This window comes from Phacochoerus africanus, chromosome 16 (genome assembly GCF_016906955.1).
Source record: "Phacochoerus africanus isolate WHEZ1 chromosome 16, ROS_Pafr_v1, whole genome shotgun sequence".
NCBI lineage: Eukaryota > Metazoa > Chordata > Mammalia > Artiodactyla > Suidae > Phacochoerus > Phacochoerus africanus.
The window spans coordinates 24,143,902-24,164,507 of record NC_062559.1 but is presented as its reverse complement, the minus strand read 5'-3'; the positions used below and the strand labels follow the sequence as shown (position 1 = coordinate 24,164,507).

The window sequence follows — 20,606 nt, the reverse complement described above, 5'->3', positions numbered from 1 at the left end:
CTGATCTTTCTTTGCACTGAGGACTTTTGCTTTTGATATTTGCCTTCCCAAAGCTTACCTAGTAAGTTCTTACTTTGACTAGAGTACTTCATTTGACTAAAGTACTTAATTTACTGCCTTAGTGGTAACAAATTAAACTATTCTGATTTTTATATTGCATTACAATATAAAAATAAATAAAGGTAACAAAACTGACATTTTGTTTGTGTTTACTCTTTCATTGCTAGTACAACCCTCTCCTTCCTAAAAATAAAAACATTTAATTGGCAAAAATCCACACACAGGTAAAGATAGTAGTTATGCATTCTAACTGAAAAAACAAAAACAAAAACAAAAACTTTGGAAAAAAAGTGTTATCACAAAGATTCCTATCAAATATTTACCCATGGCAAAGATATAATAAAATATCTATTAATAATCTTTGACATATAATAAAATGTATTACACATATTTAGACTCAATTGGTGTGCCATGAAATTGTTTTAGAAAGTTTTGCTAATAAATTTAGTCAGTAATATTGGCTAAAGGTGTACCTCTGCACCTCCCAGGCTGAAAAGAAGCAAACAAAACCTTGGAGACCAAGTTGGGTGAAAACAGTGCACATGTTTGAAAGGCAGGAAACCTGAATTCTGAAGAGCTGACATTGGTGGCAGTTGTGAGAGAAAGATTCATGTTTGCCAGTGGAGCCCTCCAGGCACTTATAGGAACAGACAGTAAATAGGCACTTAGTGAAATTGCTCCTATTATCTAGACAAGATCCAACCCTAAGTAAGATATAGGAATTTAAAGTGACAAAGATTTCTGGTTAACCTCTAAGTAAGGCTCAAGACAATTACAAAAACACCATCTACCCCAAAGTGGGAGGGCAAAATTTGTTGGATCTTTTTAGGCTGCTTTTTGGAAACTTTCAAAGATAGAATGCAGCTCTTAAACTAAAAGGGCCTGAGAACTTTGATGTAAATGGGACAGATGTGAAATGGATGAGTTAAGTCATTTTTGATATATCAAGTAAACCTAAAGATGTAGCAAGAGAACCATATGGCTCACTTAAACAAATTTTGACTAAGTATCATTTTTCCTGTACTCAGCTGGCAGCTGTTGGAAGTAATTCATTAAAATGATTCAAGCTGAAATGTTTATATTATTTTCTTCAGAACACAACTAACTCATAATTTGAAAAGTCATTTCCATTTTTTCATAATGAAAATATAGTCATCACATGATATAATTCAGCAGTGATAAATTGAATGGCTAGAAGAAAAGCAGAAATGTAATAAAGACTATGGATCATAAATAAATGTGTTATACACGAGAGGGAATAGAACAGGTGAATAGGGTGAACATAGATGATAGACACAAAACAGAAATATTATGTTTAGATGGATACGTTTTTCCTTGGAAAAAAACAGGTTACTTCTGCATTGAGTAATTAATAAACAGACAAATAATGAACCTGAGCAATCTATTATATATGATTTTTTTGTGTGTGTCTTTCTGCCTTTTTCTAGGGCCGCTCCTGCGGCATATGGAGGTTCCCAGGCTAGGGGTTGAATAGGAGCTACAGCTGCCAGCCTAGCTAGGCCACAGCCACAGCAACACAGGATCTGAGCCATGTCTGTGACCTACAACACAGCTCACGGAAATGCTCAGCTCACTGAGCAAGGCCAGGGATCGAACCTGCAACCTCATGGTTCCTAGTCGGATTCGTTAACCAATGAGCCATGACGAGAACTTCTATTATATATAATTTTAAAAGAAATGCATAACTTAAAAAAAATCCTCTTGACCATATTTAATATTCAAGAATAATTTTATAAATAATGTCCTTTTCACAAAAGACCAAACCAGGTCTGATGACTTCTATGAAAACTAAAAATAGTAAAGGTATTTTAAAAAACTTTCTGTCCCATTTTATTTTTTTTTCATTTTTTTATTATTCAAATGAATTTATCACATCTGTAGTTGTATAATGATCACAACAATCTGATTTCACAGGATTTCCATCCCACAGCCCAAGCACATCCCCCCACCCCCCAAACTGTCTCCTCTGGAGACCATAAGTTTTTCAATGTCTGTTGAGTCAGCATCTGTTCTGCAAAGAAGTTCTGTCTGTCCTTTTTTCAGATTCCACATGTCAGTGAAAGCATTTGATGTTGGTGTGTCATTGTATGGCTGACTTCACTTAGCATTATAGTTTCTAGGTCCATCCATGTTGCTAAAAATGCCAGTATTTCGTTCTTTTTAATGGCTGAGTAATATTCCATTGTGTATATGTACCACATCTTCTGGATCCATTCCTCTGTCAATGGACTTTTAGGTTGTTTCCATGTCTTGGCTATTTTTAGCATGAGAATCACTCTGTTTTAACCTCTCCATATTTTCCTAACTGTACACAATTTTTTGTCTTTGTCAGTTTTTCCCCTTTAGTGTAATTTTGGCATGCCATTAGACCTTCCTCTTCCATATCCCAAAGGCTAGGAGATTGTTCTCTTCCTACTTCTGTCTGAATGTTCAATTCTTTTTTTCTTTTTGGTTTGCCCATAGGTAATTTATTTTTGTCTTTTGCAAATATATCAACAGTTTTGATTTTTTATTATTTATTTCCCCTCTGGTATTTCACTGTTGATGTAATGGAATTACATAACTTTTTTCTGTGTCTGTATACACAGTGATAATTCATTTAAATTTCTGAATCACTTGGTTTTACATAAGGCATTATGTATTTCTGAAATAAACACAAGCAAAACTGTTATAAAAATACACAAATGTGTTAATAGTTTTACACTGTTTAGCATTCTTTTCTTACTATACTATGCTAATAGTTCAAGTCATAGCAAGCCTTAACCATAGTTCTATGAAATGTATTTCTCATTCATAAAAGTATGAATTATGTTACTTTAACTATAGGCCAAGTGGACATTAACCCTTATATTTTCTGTTGTTGAGTGGATTTAGCTATAATTTTGGAACTACTACTCACTTTCAATTTTGATATAATGTGGATATATCAAGAGTAATCTGGTTGGAACAGTTTTTAAATGAGAGAATGTACATTTTATTTATATTAAACTTTTCTTTTGCACCACCAGATGACCACAGTTTTGATTTTTCAGAAAATTCTCTTGGACAATACTACAGAAAGAATTTATACAAGTACCTAATTAACTTATATGTTTTATTTTCTATTTCTAGGTTCATGGAAAGTTTTTGAAATAATAAACTGACACTTGAAATGTTACAGTGAACTCAAACTGTCAGATGAAGCAAATGACCTAATCTCTCTGAAGGTCAAGTTATAAATTATTCTTATGATGAAACAGGATGCATATGGTCCATGAGCAAAATATCAACTGTGGGCTTCTTATGAAGGCACATAGATGCTCTTGGTTGCTTCTCTAAGGAAATGTGGGTTCTGAGTCATGACAGCAGGTTTTGGGTGTTCAGTGGAACTGTAGCAGCTACACCAGTACTTACTGAAGTGTCATCAGTTTTCTAGAACAAAATTTTGCAGTGAATTCTTAATGGTTCCTAAAAACTCACCATGGGATAATCAAAGCATCCATGCTTGTCAAGGCAGGGTCTCATTAGCAATTGTAGGAGCCCAATAAGGGTAAGTGTGGAGGTCAAACATGGGTACCATCCAGATAAACAGGCCAAGCATCACCACAGCAACTCCCAAGACATTAACGCCAAGTCCAGCTTTAACCTTGAATACAAAAAAGCGTAAAGTCAGTCTGTCTCTAAAGACAAACAAACAAAGAAACAACCCCCCAAAAAACCTATGGGAGAATTAGAAACCTGTTGCAGAAGGCATATGTCAGTTTTACATGCATCCCAAATGATTAATATCAATTATCAGCTTCCTAGGTCAAGGGGTCCTTCTTCTATTCATGTCAAAAGAGAACCTGTTTCCAACTAATACCATTTAGTTGGAGAGTCTCAGAGAGGTTTCTCTAAGGAATATATGGAAGTCATTCTTATTTTATTTTTTTAGGGCCACACCTGTGGCATATGGAGGTTCCCAAGCTAAGGGTCGAATCAGAGCTATGGCTGCTGGCCTATGCTACAGCCACAGCAATGTGGGATCCTAGCTGCATCTGTGACCTACACTGCAGTTTGTGGCAGTGCAGGACCCTTAACCCACTGAGCGAAGCCAGGGATCAAACCCACATCCTCATGGACTCATACTTCGGGTTCTTAACCTGCTGAGCCACAGTGGGAATGCCTATGCTGAAGTCATCCCAACTAGAGGAAAAGCACTTTAAAAATCCGCCATTTCATGTCAAATCAGGATATGAGTTTTTGGGATTTTATATTTCAGAGAATAAGGTTCAGGTCACTATATGATAGCTGCTTCCTTCATAGTCACTCAATATTATTTTCAATGTAGCCTTCAGTATTCTCTTACTGAGATTTAATGCCTCTTCTATTCATCTGTCTCAGACTTCCCATTTTTCTAGCTCTGACATCATTATTCTGGTGGCTAAATACTCTCAAAGTTTCTTTCCATCTATTAAAACAGAGGCTGTCAAAATACTGACCATGAACGGTTTTTCTATATAAAATTTTGCAGGACCACAATCATATCATACCCATTTCTTTACATATTGTTGTTGGCTGCTTTCACGATACAATAGTTGTGACAGAGACCATAGGGCCCAGAAAGTCTCAAATATTTATTCTCTGGCTCTTTACAGAAAAAGCTTATTTATCTCTGCATTCTCTGCATTAAAACATGGAGCCCCAAGGCAAAATGGGGATACCTAGCAATGAATATTACAGAGGCCGCCTTTTCTGCCCATAGAAGCCACTCAATTATTTCAGAATCTTGTTTTTATTTTTAAATTAATTTATTTACTTTTGGGGGGGCACACCCATGGCATATGGAAGTACCCAGTTCCCAGGCTAAGAGCTGAATCGGAGCTGTAGCTGCTGGCCTATACCACAGCCACAATCTGAACGCCAGATCTAAGCCATGTCTGCAACCTACACTGCAGCTCATGGAAATGCCAGATCCTTAACCCAGTGAGCAGAGCCGGGGATCAAACCCACATCCTCATGGATACTAGTTGGGTTTGTTACCGCTGAGCCACAATGGAGACTCCCTTTCCTTTTTTTAAATTCACATACTTAACCACATTGCTTATATACAATTATTATGCACATTTTCTTTACCAAAAGGTAAAGAAATATGACTTTTGCATAGAGGCTTTTCCAGAATTTTTACATTACGGGGTTTAGAGACAGCAATCTGAGTGGAAGAAGGAACGTGAGACTTAATTTGGAACTGCATTTGCACAGCAAGCTCATAGAATTTAGTTATATTCTTGCTTGGTTTGGTTCACAGGTTGGTGATCAAGATTGAGAAAGGAATAGAATATTCTCAAACTAGTTCATGACTTAATCACTATTTTTGTAGTTGCCAAAAATATGTTTGTTTTGTCACTTAAATTTTCTATTATCAAGAGTTTGTGCTAATTTCATTTCCTTTCATTTTTTTTTTTTTCATTTCATTTTCTTTCAGGTGCCACTATTGGAATCAGAACAAGAAAGACGACTTTTCATCAGTCAGGCACTGAGCCTAACATCTTATTCAGAGCAAATGTGGGGTGCACAAATATTCATGATAGCAAACTACTGTGCTTGATTCCTGTTTTGCCTAGGTCCATTTGGAACCTGATCTTGACATGTAGTTTAAGCCATCATGATGAGTATATTCTAGCTCTCTTCCTCTTCCAGCATATTACTGACACACTCAATATCTCTATTTGTGACTATAAGCATTAATGGCACGTTTGCTTCTCGTTTTCACTCTTAAAAATGATTTTATGGCCAGTCATGCACTCACCTTCAGAAGAAGAACTCAAGCTATGCATTTCCTCCTAGAAGTCAGTGTGTAAAATGATAGACAACCCAAGACATCACAAAATAATGTCTGTTGGACCTAAGAGTATTCTTTCAGCTCACTCACCATGTCGATAATGGTTAGATGGCCGTATGAAAAGACAATAGCATTGGGTGGATTTGCTACTGGTAAGAGGAATGCAAATGAAGTACACAGAGTAGAAGGTAACAAAATATAAAGAGGGTTGACTTGAATGGCTTCAGCCTGTTGGAAAAGATAAAAAGAATCTAAGTAAAATTTTGAGATAGGTATCACAATGAGCAAAAGTATAATATACTTTCCCAGCAGTAGGTTGGAATGTAAAGACATAAAATTATATACATTAATGCACTTATAACTTGAAGAATAGCTTTCAGAAGATATAGCTTCCTCTTATTGTTGTTTACATGGTTATTGGTGGCCATTTAAGCATTATAGCTCAGTTCATTTAGAAAATAAAGTATATTCCAGAAACAAAATAAAGCAACTATCATTTATCTAATACAAAGTGCTATGCTAAGTGTATATATACATATTAATGTATAATATATAAGTATTATATATGATACATGTAACATTTAACATATACATAATATATAGTATAAAATAACTGTGTGTGGGCATACATGTATACACACATATGGATATATATAAAATTTTCACAATGACATTATGAGATGATAACTAAAGCCCCAAAGAGCAGATGAAAAAACTGAGCTCTATAAAGGCTGAAGTAACTGATCCAAAAGCAAGCAGTAGAGATTAAGAAGAGTCTTAAGTTCCTCTGGCTCCAAAGTATCTTATCATTCCATTAACTTTACTGCCTCTGTGACAAGTATAATGTGCTTAGGGATCATTACAGAGGAGTTACCACTATTCTTAATTCATCACATAATTTTTTAACTGCTCCGTGTTGAGAACTAAAAACCAGAAAGAAAAAAAAATCATGATTATATTTCACCAATACAACCTGTCTACATTTCTTTTCTAATTTGAAGCAGCAGTTCAAGAATGCCAACATCTGCCCCTTGTGCTGGTAGCAGAACAACTCCAGAAGGGCAATCCTTCTTCACGTAAAATGTTTTCTTTCACCAAACTCATCTGTCCCAGTAAGGAAGACATTTTACTTAAATCTATTTCTTGTAATTGATAGCTAGTTGTGGAAAAGAAGAGAGACATCTTTCCCTCTCTCTCCTTGCAAATCTGCCTCTTACCTACATTTTTAAATTCTTCCCTGCGTCGTACAGAGCTGTGTCTAAGATATTTCAGCTTGAAGCCTAAAGTGTAAACATAGCTTTTTATTCCCTTGTAAATCATTTATATAAAGAACTTCTCAAAAATTGGAGACTAAGCTTCTGGAGGGAGAAGTGTCAGTGTTAGAGATCTAAGCACTAAAGTTGCCAGGAAGCAAGGAATCCCAAAGTCTTAGAGCTGGAAAGATCTGGACTACCCCTCTCATTTATCTGAAAATGGAAAATCTGGGCAGAAAGAAGGTAAAGGGCTCACTTAAGATCATGCTGATTGAACATGGAAGAAGAGTTCTCCCAAGTCAAGGTCTCCTAAGAAAGGGTGAATGTAAATAAGGACCGCTCCGTAAGTCACCTACAGGGGATCTTTCAACCCAAATGATTCCGCACCACAATATGAGAACAAGTGAATTAGAACACTACTCTTTCGATAAAGAGTATAAATGGGATAAATGAGATACTCACCAATGGAGCTAGTATTGGAAGAAGGAGGGTAATGGTAGCTGGATTGCTGGCTACCTCCGTTAAAGATGTGACGAACAAAGAAGATATCAGAATTATTAGCCAGACTGGTAATGAACCTAGAGGAGATAATTTATTTCCTATCCACTTAGATAGTCCTGACTCCTAAAAAAAAAAAAAAATGTGCAATATTTGTTATCCATTAATAATTCACTATAATCAGACAGTTTAAATATATAAAAAACATCTGTTCTAAGAACTCAGTTTCTAAATTAAGATTTTAATCTTTCATATTGATCTGTGGTTTGTTAGGTATCAGTGGCCCTGACATGGAGACATTCTCAATTATTCTTATTTTAACACTACCAACATGCTTTAGGGAGCTGTCCTCCTGTGTTTTTTCGATTAAATTTTAATTATATCTAATTATCACATGTGAGTATTTTAACAAGCCATGTAGTACTATAGGGCTTTAAGAAAAGATCAGCTCTTCTGGTCTACCTCTCTCCACTTTTAAGTTGTATTTCCCAGAGGCAACAACCTTCAACCCGTATTAGCTATTCGCAGCTATGTTTATGTGTTTATAGCTATTTTACAAATAAAACTTTTTCATTTAGACATTATGTACTGGTTTCCTAATATGCACATGACAGTTCAGCTTTCTAACACTTTCTACCATACCTGTATTTCCCGTCCCCTCCATTCCCTTACATTCCTATATCAAAGGTTTTGGTTAAATCAATATTTAAAGTTTGCCATTACAATTACATGCATTTTGTTCCAAACTGAGCTGCTTAGTGTACTATAATTGCTTTCACTTTTTTGTTTTACTTTTTGTCTGTTTGTTTTTCCAGGAAATAACTGCACTATCCTTTTGTTTGCTTAGTTTTCTAAGTACCTATCACCAGTAATTCAGTACCCTCTCCAGTAAAGATGGAAAACTCCTCGAAAGTAGGTAAACATTTCGGGTAATTGCTCTCTTTCATTTTCCCTCATGGAGATGTCCATTTTGGAGTATTCGCTCCTATGGCTCCACTGAGACTAGTTGCTGTTTAGATCTACTTCACTGTTATAAAGAGACTTCTCTTCACTAGCTGACTAAGGATTCCTTTCATCTCCCTCTGATGACTCTTGTTAACTCTTTTGTGTTGCTGGGCCACAAGACTATCTATACCTTCTGTAATTTCTGGGAAATTGCTACATGGGAAGTAAATTTTTTTAGTCTCTGCACATCTAAAGATCCCTTTCTTTTCTTTTCATGTTGCTTTGCTAGGTTAGCTTCTGTTGCATTCTAGACTTGAAATAATTATCACTCCAAATAATTATGATTCCATTTCTTGCGGCTTCCAGTTGGAAGCCAGTAGAAGCCTGATGACGTTTTAATCTTTAATTCATTGTACATAACACATAAAAGCCAGCCACACTCAGATTAATAGGCATTAATAGGTATGCTGTTCAGTTTTTCTTCCAGGGAAAATCCTCCATCTGTGAGGAGATTTCAATGAGCTCCGGAACATGTGTATAGTCATCTTACAAAGATGGACATCAGAAAATCTCTAATCACAAGCAGTATACTCTTAGAACAGAAGTTGGCAAAAAACATCCCCAGAGGCAGATACAAGACTTATGTATATTATTTGTAGTTTTGACTTATATTTTCATTTGTGGTTTCGATTTTTTAGATAGAAAAGGACTATTTATCATTTAGATCACATTGACACAAATTCATCTTTAAATATACTTTAAGAATGGATTTTTTGATTAGATGTGGCTGGAAAAGATTACAGCACATGCTGCCCCCACTCACCCCCCTGCCAGAAGCCACGGGGATCACCACGTCCAGGATTCTGAAAGCTTACACAAGTTATTGTGGTATTGGGTTTGCAGTAGCTCTTTCCATTCCAGAATCACTAAGTCCTTGGTGACTACACACAACAACATTTGTGTTATTTACTTATTTTTTTGGAGGAGACCTTTTATTTCTTTTTATTTTCTTTCTTCTTTTACTTCCCTTATCTTTTTTGAAAGTCTGGCTGGTGGACATTTTGGACTGATAGGCTAATTTTCTTATCTTTTTCTAAAAAAACATTACTATCTCTTCATCTTTTTATTCTATTTTTCGGGATATATTCAATCTTCATCCTCTAAACTTCCTACTGAATTAAAAAATTTCTGTTATGATACTTCTTATCTTCAGTGGCTCTTTCTTATTTTCTGTCTAGTCCCTTAAAAACAGTGTTCTGTTTAGTCTCATGAATTTGTGTTTGTAACATCTCTCTGAAGACTCAAGGGAAACGTTTTAAAGTTTTCTTTTGCTTTATATATTTACTTGCGTTGTTGTTGTTGTTAATGGTTATGGTATCAAGGGCTTTCCCAGCTATCTGGGGGTCATGGACGACCTATCTGTGTTTAAAAGAGAAGCAACAAGCTGACGATTGAAAGCTCTCTGTGCCTCGGCAAAGATTGTTGAGAGGAAGACATCATCATGACTGAACTGTGAGCCAATGTCTCAAGAATTCAATTTTTTTACACAGTAAATCTAAATTTTCTACCAGGGGAGAGTCCTGTTTATTCAGAACTGGAGAGGGTATCTGAGAAGTTTGTGCCTCCTTAGGCAGTTTTTAAACAAGCCTCCATTTTTAGTCCTGGTGTTTCCTCTGGCTTTTCAGTTCATCTGCTGCTTCCAATTCCCAAACTCTTTCAGAATCCTGTGGATGAATTGCTTTGTTTCTCTTTGGCTCTTTTTTTTTCGCCGGCCTATATAGAGTTACCCTTTCTCTGCTTCTTCTATTGTACAAAGTCACTGACCCCTCAAATATCTTTAAAATTTTATCAGTATCTCTCTTATCAGTATCTGTTACTGTTCTTTCCATTTATTCTTTATCTTTATGGACCGATATTTTTTCGTTCTGTTATTTCCATTTTAGTGGAGATCTGAGTAAGCGTTAAGTCCTCCGTGTTTACCTTAATAGAAAAATTGGGGGGAATGTGCAAAAATGGGAGAGGAGGAGTTATTCAATGATAAGATTTTGAAGAGGACTATCAGCTCATGAGAGTTCAATCATATTGAAACAAAATCAAGGGGTATTTAAGAAAGAAGGAATAGCAAGGAGGTGAATGTTTCAGGAGTTGCTCTCTGGTGGTTCCCAACTAGAAGGGTTATCTAGTTCTGGACATTTACCAAACTAATTATAATTTGGAAAAAAAAAAAACCTGTAAAAATTTAACAATTTCCAAATCTTTGTAAAACCAATTTCTAGTAGAATAGTTGTTCACAGCTCTATTTTTGAAGTTCATGGCTTCAATCTGACCACTCAGAGGTAGGATGATTCTGGGTATCCCAGAGGAATCTGAATCTATGCACTAGGATTTTCATAGCAAAGTAGGCTCCCTCCATGGTTTCCCTGATTCTTCCAGTGAAAGCCTAATGCATCTGAATAAGTCCACTCCTTTGCCTTTCCTTTCATTTCGCTATTGAGTCTGGTCAATGCTTTTAAAATCACTTTGCGTGTCTACGGTCTAATCTGGACATATTCGGGAAGGAGAGCTGAATAAATTTACATCAATGCTGGAAGTGCTGATTCTCATTTCCTCACAATTCAAATTAGCAGACATAGGAATGGAAGTTATTTTTTTCTGAGAAACCAGGACTCATTACTACTGAGCTAGTAGAAAACTGTATTTGTCTTCTATTTCTATCATTTATATTTGAACAGTCTGTGAGGCAAGCCAAATCTAGACCTATAATGACATTGTAAGTGGCACTCAGAATTGAGACAATTTTTAAGACTTTTACTTATTACTAAATTGCTGGAATCTCAGTATCAAAATATCATACAGAAAAAGTGACAATAAAGTCAGAAGTAAAAAACAATCTTCCCTTGGATTTTTGAGAAGAGATAGTTATTTGCCTTAAAAAGAATACAAATTTAACTTTTGAGATATAGGACACAAGGAAATAGAATGTCTATGAGCTTTGAGTGTGTCACTGAAGGCCACTAAGTCCAGAAATGAGAATTTATAACTAGTCAAAGAGTAGAGAGTTTTCATAGAATTTTTGGAGAAAATACTTTTCTTTTAGCAACTCTATAAAGACCAAAGCAATTCAAGGGACCAAGGCCTCCCTAGATTTCTACTTTATATCAGCTGGATAAATGATAGATCAAAGAAACAGCAAGTTTTACTTCTTGTGGTAGTTTTATTTCTTTTTAAAATTAGACATAACACAATATTAAACATGGCTATGTGAAATTTTTCCGGACTTCATTCAATAAACATTTATTAAGTACCTTTACTGTATTTAATATGTAATAAATAATATAATAAAGTACTATTATTGCCCATTCTTCTTGGACAGTATTAGCACCATGTTATACCTCAGAGAAGGCTGAGAGCTACTTAAATTCATCCTGAAATGAGGTAAAGGTATAAACAAAAAAATATGTTTCAGTCACTGTACACATGACTTTTACATAAGTTATTTTCTTACTAAGCTGGTCTTCTAATACTATTTCATGAATTCATAAGTCTAATTTTCTTTACTTATTTTTCTTTTTTGGTTACCCTGTGGCGTATGGAGTTCCCAGGCCAGGGATCAGATCCCAGCCACAGTTGCGACCTACACTGTGGCAATGCAGGATCCTTAACCCACTGTGCCTGGCTGGAGATCGAACCTGCATCCTAGTGCTCCAGAGACCCCAGCAATCCCACTGCACCACAGCAGTAACTCCATTGAACTTTATTTCTTTTGATATTCTGGGACATTATTAAAAAATAAGGTTTTATGCCTGTAAAAATTCTTGAACTCTGAACTCACCTCATCTGTGTGGTATACTTACTGCGTGGCTACTGAAATCTGTATCATTACAATGATAAGGTGAAGGTGAACATGCAAAATCTTGACTTTCTCTTCTTTTGAACAGTCTAGTTAATTGCTAACTGTCTTAGAAACCGAGTATTACCTCACAGCCGTCTGCCAAGGCAAATCCTCCACCAACAAGAATGGCTATATCCCAGGGCATGAATGACTGGAATTCTTTCCAAGTAATCAGTGGAGAGTAATCAAAAGCAACTACAAAACAAAAGCCCTACAGTTACACATTGCTTAAAATATGACAATGTGACATTCCTTATTATCCTAAATAGCCATCTCAAAAGAAGTTTTTAATATTCCTACATTGTTTTTAGATAGGGAACTTGATCTGGACTTTGGGTAATTTCCACCTGGCCTCTGTAGAACATTAATTATAAAAAAAGAAAAAAAGGCCATAACTTGGAAAAATATTTTGCATTTTATTATAGAATAAATTTAGGTAAATGACAACATTGTCATTGATAACACTATTCATTCATTCATTCATTCATCCCACTAACATCTTTGGCTACGATGAGTAACAAGTGCATGGGACTATACCATCCTTCGCTATGTAAAATGTGTCATTGGCTCCAACAGCATCGCTGGAGCATTACAACTACTATTCACCAATATCTATTTAATTTGTATTATCGTTTCAAATCATGAGAAGGGTTAGGATATATTCATCAGGATTTCAGTTTAAAATGACTCAAAGTTCTGATTAAATAATTTAAGTATCATTCATGAGACCACTACAATGCTCATAAAGCAATAATCATAAGAATTTCTCCTGATATTTGGGTCCTCGTGGCTCGATGATTCGCTTAGAAGTAAAGTCATCCATGAACACACTATGCCTCATTTAACTTTTGGCTGTAAGAGGCAGGCTTCTATGTGGCAATATTTTAAAGTTACTAATAAGCTCCCTTCTTATGTCCTTCCTCCAAACCAAAACCAAACCTAGCCTCACTGTTGATGGAAATTTTGCTACTTCCTACTCAAATTAAGGCCATATATCCTGTTAAAATGCAAACATCTCTAAATGTACTTCTCATGTAAAATTTAACATTTTTACTATCATTTCAGAACCTAGAGTGAATGAGTTTATCAGGGAGAAGAGGAGTTGAAGAATGAGAAGAGAGAGGATGATGGATAGGGCAAGGCCTTTTCTGAGAGGGGACTCTGATGTAGAAGCTAGAGAAGTTAACCCAAGAGCTACATGTGCCCCAGCAATAGGGCTTTGATTATAATGGTCAGAGTCCTCAGGTCCCACAGGAATCATTGCTCTGTATTACAACATCTCTTTATGACAAATTTGAGATAGGCTAGGCTCAAGTGAAGAACAAAAGGCATTTATTTCTACACCATACTCTCTACATATATCATGTCCTAGAAATATACTTATTAGTCATTTACCAATTCTGACTCAAGGAGTCAGCTGGGCCAAGCCAACTGCCCGAATGCCATTTCTATGCCAGTAAATAAACAAATAATGAATGAAAAACCACCCAAACCCCACAACTCTACTAGGCTGTTTCCATACAATTTTAAAGCATTTGTCCCACATTGACAACAAAGGAATCTGACTACCCAAAACATGTTGTGTGAGTATAAGGCATAGGAATGGAAGAATCATGTTTAAGAAGTGTGTGTGTGTGTGTGTGTGTGTGTGTGTGTGTGAGGGTTGGGAGGGGGAAAGTTGACATAAGCACACACACACTTATTTTCTCCATGTGCTATAAAGACAATGACTGCTCCTGACAAATATATTTTCTTTCTAACTGCGACGCCAGGTTATGGCTAAATGTGGGGTCATTTTCTCCAAAGCTACTGTCAGGCTGTAAATACTCTTTCCCTTGAAACTGCTCCACTTTTTAAATCCTCAGCACTTATTACCAAGGGCTCATCATGAAGTATGACTTCCAAGTTCTTCTTCTTATGTTTGCCAATAGTAATATTAATTCTGATTATGACCAGGGAAGTGGGTTATAGTAGACCAAAGAGTATGGCAGAATCCTAACTATGGTGCATAAAGAAATCTACTTCTAGCTTCTGCAAAGTAAGATGATCCTTCTGAAAAGGGGAGGAACATGTGCTGGCTGAAGAGGGGTTGCGGCGTGCAAAGAGGAGATATAAGTCAGGGGTTGTGTCCTGTCCATGCCTTCTGTTTTATGTGTTAACTGAACCCAAGGGAACTTTGTATTTTTTATGCTTCTGTCAAATTCATTCAGAATTATAAATAATACTCAACCAGTTTCTCCTGTAGGTGTAGTTTTGGTCAGTCTCTTAGCAGGGATAAGAAAGAACAGGAGTCCTACAAGTAAGGCAACAGTTGAATCTGTAGCAAAACCGGGATACCTGAAAAGAGATAAGTGTGTTCATTAAAAACTGTCATCAAGAATTTTGTATAAACTGGGAGTTCCCTTGTGGCACAGCAGGTTAAGGATCTGGTGTTGTCACTGCAGTGGCTTGGGTTGCTACTGTGCAGTGAGTTTGATTCCTGACTCAGGAACTCCATATGCCACAGGTGCAGCCAAAAAAAGGTATTTGTATGAACTGAGTACCAACTGCTTATGGTGCCATACAAGGATAATCTGCTCTAAAATAGATGGATTCCCAACTAAATATGTATCTTAGTGTAACTGAAACTCTCAGGCCCTGTTCCCATTGTTTTCATTTATGTCCTCTTTATTTTCAAAACCATGTAGACACATACTGATATACTATGCTAAAAGTTTCCTTTTAGGTAAAGCTGGAGATTAAACAATTTCTTCTTTTTCTTTGAATTATATTGGCAAAGAATTGAGGTTGAAACAATAGGCCAAATACTGTATAATGGATTTATAAAAGGCTTTGACTAAACTGTGGCAAAGCCTGGGTGTTTCTAGAGTCCTCTAAAGCTCTTTTGTAAATTGTGAAAAGGAATTGATCTGTTTTTCTAAGCTATAACATCTGCTTCTCTGTTTATAGGCCCTGGCCATATCATACAAATGAAATCAACCCATTTAATGCTTTGCACCCTGTGAAACTCAATCAAGAATATTAATTATTAGAATGGCTTAAGAGATGCTCATAAATGATCACTGTACAAATTAAGAGTGATTCAGAAACAGATGGGGTCTTAGAAGCACCAGACCATTCCAGCAAGTAAGACAGCTTCCTGGAAACCCCAACAGTTAAGAAGAAGCACTTGGAGACCAGATATGGATGAAACAGGCATAAATAATTGGAAATCAGTTTTAAAAGTCAGCATATTTAGCAGTGGATCTTTGCAGTCTGAAAAGAAGTATGAATACACTAAAGATTATTTTGCTACCTTGTAATTCAACAATGCATACATATTATAGAGGTTCTCTATTCCTGTAATTTGCTCAAACAATCTAAATAATCAAGGAAATGCACTGTTTTATTCCATCTGACAATTTATAAAGCAGTCTGTTTTCCCTAAATATAGATTTTCTTTATTTCACTGTGGAGTAAAAAATTGCCTTGGTATAATTTATTCAACAGAGCAAACTTAACCAATACTTACTATTTTACTGTTCTCTGCTTCTTTTATTTCAGTTATAATTTTGGTTGGATTTTTGCCAAATCAGGTCAGGCATCATGTAATCTGATTTTGTTTTAAATGAAAAGACATATTGAATTCCTTCCAGGTTCAAACAGATGGAATGAAAACATGAGGTGGTAGCTATAAATCTTGATTTATCATTCCAGCCTTGGAAAACCTCTACACTACAAATCTATTCTACAGAATATATACTTTAAATGAAATCAAGCCATAAATACTGAAATAATTGCTTTTCAAAAGACTTTTAAAACTATTATCATTCTATCATTAGTTCATTTTATTTTTAATTTATTATGAACTGAGTTAGGTTGTCTCAGTATTAAAAATATTAAGCTTGTGCAAATTTTATTTGCTTTGGTTAAGTCCTAAATTAAATTGCCAATTAGATGTATATCTTCAAATCCTGTCCTATCTCAAACCTTTGTCCTTTTTCTTATTGTTTTCCCTCAGAATTCCAGGTAACATGACCACCTCTCCACAGCAAATACACTGTGATTTCTTGCTACAAACAAAACAGCTCCTCAATTACATCTTCTTCCCATAAAGAAGAGAAATTAGAAACTGATTATACCTGAATTTCCTATTGGGATTCCTGCCTGGTTTTTATTAGCCACTGCCTGATTTCATTTGGTTTGTAAACACGGGTGTTTAGGGAAGATTCCCCCTACCTAGAATGATACGGGTGGATTTTTAAAAGGAGGAAGAATTATTTTTTTGGCCTAGGTCCTATTGCAAAACTCCAAAGTCCTAAATCAAACTATTCTACAACAGGTTGCTTTGAATAGCTTGCTTCGAATGATTGGATACTTCCTTTGGCTGAGACTTCTTGAAATGAGGAGTTTTAGTCCTATTAGAAATGAAAACGTTTACAAAGCTGCAGCTGATCCACCGAAGCATGCACCACACTGCATTGCTGCATTTGTGTGCTCAGTAGGCATTTGCATGCAGATTGTGCATCTCTAAAAAAAAATTCTGGCAATGCTTATTATATAACCAGAAAGCTCTGATGCAAGAAGAGAGGAATTTCTTCATTCTGTGTGGGCAGAAGAGATGCGACTGAGTTTTGGTTTCTACCCCCTCTACATGGAGTTTTACTGGGGGATGTGAAATAGGCAGTTCAAATCAGAGATCTGTTGAATTTAGGAACCAAAGGACTTTAATGAAAGATAGATTTGGGAATGCAAATCTCAGAGCCCAAGGATTTAAACTGACATGTAGGATGGTCCTTAATTTAGAAAATTATGCTACAATCTTCCTCCTCACTTCACATGACTCAGCAATGTCTGCTGGGATATATAAGACACAGAGAGTTAAAATTAACTGACCCAGCTTCTAACATTAGTTTGTAACTCAGTCTTTCTTCTTACTTATTTAGGAATTACTTTCTTATAAAATAGGGGCAGGGATGGATTTATAGTGAACTAATAAAAAAACGGACATCAACAGAGGAGAAAACAAGATAGTGAACCAAATAAATAATCCTCCATGGAAGTAAAAAAAAAAAAAATCAAGTTGGCAAAAATATCAGAATATGAATTCTTATCAGGGTACTAAGAATCATTGAGTGGCATTTATATCACATAGTGAACATTTAGAGTACACTTCCTGTGGGAAAAAGGGCAGCACTCTTCTAGGTGCTACTATCAGCACCATTTTACAGATGGAGAAACTGAGATGTAAGTGACTTAGCCAAGGTAAGTGCAAGAGCAGGGAATGAAACCCAAGGTAAGTGCAAGAGCAGGGAATGAAACCCAAGGTAAGGCAAGAGCAGGGAATGAAACCCAAGGTAAGGCAAGAGCAGGGAATGAAACCCAAGGTAAGGCAAGAGCAGGGAATGAAACCCAAGGTAAGTGCAGGAGCAGGGAATGAAACCCAAGGTAAGGCAAGAGCAGGGAATGAAACCCAAGGTAAGGCAAGAGCAGGGAATGAAACCCAAGCTGTGTTCTAAAGTCATACCCCGAACCACCTTAAAACACAGCTTTCCTGCAAAGTATATTTCTATTTTTGTAAGGATGAAAAATAGCCTTGTCTAAAGGAGCCTGATTTTTGGCTGCAGCGTACTCTGGTTATCTTGCACCTGACCCTAGATTTCATTCCTTACCATTGTTTTTTTTTCATGAAAAGGTTAGAATTAAAAAATCTTTTCAATGGAAAGGAAGAATACAACCTCATACTGTCTTTCAGAGTTATGGGAACCACTTAGGAGAAAAGCAGAGTGTAGAACAGGAAGGGCTGACAAACATATGTAACGCTTACTGCGAAAAAAGCGCAGACCAGCCAGGAACAAACCCAGGATCTCGGCTGAACCACAGCACGGCCATTACAATGAAAAGGACTAAGGTCACAATCTCTTGATACCTGTGGGAAGATTCCAATCCTTTCATTTATTTTCTCAGTCAGGACATTTGTAGAAACTCCCTGAGTTACTGTCAGGAGTAATCTTAGCAGAATGTTAAACATTGCAAAAACCCAAAGTGTCAATAATTTGAGAGAATCAGCAGAGTTAGATAGGGGCTATACACCTCTGTGGTCCTTTAGCTTCTTGTTATTCTGCCTGGGAAATTTCACTTACACGAATTTTTGTATTTTATCATGTTGAGTTATATTCATAAAGGTTAGAATATTCAGGGCCCTTATGAAGTGTGACAAATTCATTTTATGCAATTGTGTATATTTGCCTTTAAACAAATACTCGCAGTATAAGCAGTGTCTCTCTGTGTGTTTGCATGCCTGCGTGCATGTGTGCATGTGTGCATGTGTGCATGTGTGTGAGTGTGTGTGTGTGTGTATCTTACCTTATTGGTCCAAGTTTTTGATATTCTTGTTTAATCACCTCAGCACAAGCTTTTTGTTTGGCTGTTCCAGTCTTGTCACATTGGAACATCTCCTTAAAACTAAAAAGAATTGTTAAGCCTGTTCAGCAAAGAATTCTCCCTTTATAGAAGATATTTGTGTGAAAGCATCAGAATATACAAATCTCCTGACTTAAAACAGAAATCTGTTTTTTTTTTTGCCTATGCCTCTATCTCTGTCTTTGAATGTCTTCTTCCCTCTTTTTCATTTTTTCCTGGTTTGCTTAATTTCCAATGTTTCCATGACATTGTCCAAATTTTCCATGACATTGTCCACTGATTTCTTTCTTTTGCATCATTGGAGTTTTGCCATGTGCCACTCATCTTTAATTTAATACTTAATTGATATACATCTTAATATATTTCCTAAGTATCTTGATTATTAATTGTTCATGTATAACTTTTATCTCACTGGTGATAAAATAAATTATTTGAGTTCGTGGGTAGGATCATGGATATTCTCTTTGGTCTAGACACTAAACACTGGTATACACAGTAAATACTTGACCCATTAATTCAATAGTGCCTTTGTCTAATTTATGAGATTGTTGATTGTTAGATCCATCAATTTTCACAAAATACGTCAAACTCCAGTTATACGCTAGGGCACAGAAGTCACATACGCTGACCATGAACAGAGTCCAAACTAGGTCTATTCTCATAACTAAAACCAATTCTATTACATTTTTCTTTGAGCTTCTTCACTCCTTGTGTCCTAATAGCATCAACCAGATAATTTTCCAATTTACTTCTAATAAGAACTTTCAGTTTCTATTTCTTTTAGTTGTTCATTTTAGTGACCCTCTGTTTCCTGTGATTAATTCTTTTATCCTGAAGTCCAGGGTCTTCAAAACTTTGAAGAATTTTTTTGTGAAGTGCTGCTCTAAACCTTGATTAAAAGAAAAAAAAAATCCTTTCCTGAGAAGAAACAAATGGGAAAATATCCAAATTCTTGTGGATTATCTTTCGGAATGTATATGAGTAGCTCAGATGACATTGTAAGTTGGTATAGAAAGCACTTCTGGGTATGTATCCAAAGGAACTGACATCTAGATCTTCAAGAGCTATCTACACTCACATGTTCGCTGCATTACACACAAGAGACAAGATGGGGAAACAACTCGAATGTCCATGGATGGACACATGGATAGTGAAAAAGTGGTATATCCATACAATCCGATGTTATTTTGTTATGAAAAGGAATGAAGCACGGATACATGCTGCAATGGGAATGGATCTGGAGGACATTATGCTAAATGAAATAAGTCAGACACGGAAAAACAAATATTGCATGATCTTATGTGTGGAACCTAAAATAGTTCAATACACAGTAGGGGAGAGTAAAATGGTGATTGCCAAGGGCTGGGGTAAAGGGAAAAGGGGGAGATGCTGGCGAAGGGCACCAAGTTTCAGTTATGCGAAATAAGTAAGTTCTGGAGATCTGCTGCACAAATAGAGCCTGTAACTAACGACACTGCATTATACACTTAAAATTTTCCTAAAAGAGTATATCTTATGTTGCGTACTTTTACTGCCAACAGAAAAAAAGAAAAAAAGCAAACAAACAAGCAAAGGAGGTGGGAGGAATCTTTTGGGAGTGATGGATAAGCTTATGGCACTGATATTGATGATGATTTTATGGGTGCATGATTCTCGCCAAACACAGTCCATGTTGTAAACATTTAATATATACAGCTTTTTTATATGTCAATCTTACCTCAATAAAGCAGTTTTT

At 36.1% G+C, this 20,606-nt stretch overlaps 1 protein-coding gene across 2 annotated transcripts in view; it reads right to left on the bottom strand.

The window, feature by feature from the left end:
- Positions 1–2,270: 2,270 nt before the first annotated feature.
- Positions 2,271–20,606, bottom strand: part of SLC13A1 (solute carrier family 13 member 1) — a 210,342-nt gene continuing 192,006 nt past the window's right edge. For both annotated transcript variants that reach the window (XM_047763530.1, XM_047763531.1), the window contains 7 exons: positions 18,815–18,913; positions 18,276–18,377; positions 14,700–14,806; positions 12,555–12,664; positions 7,597–7,758; positions 5,972–6,109; positions 2,271–3,706 (listed from right to left, as the gene is read on the bottom strand). In XM_047763530.1, coding sequence (XP_047619486.1) covers positions 3,569–3,706; positions 5,972–6,109; positions 7,597–7,758; positions 12,555–12,664; positions 14,700–14,806; positions 18,276–18,377; positions 18,815–18,913 — 856 coding nt within the window. In that variant the 3' untranslated portion in view covers positions 2,271–3,568. The remainder of the gene's footprint in view (positions 3,707–5,971; positions 6,110–7,596; positions 7,759–12,554; positions 12,665–14,699; positions 14,807–18,275; positions 18,378–18,814; positions 18,914–20,606) is intronic.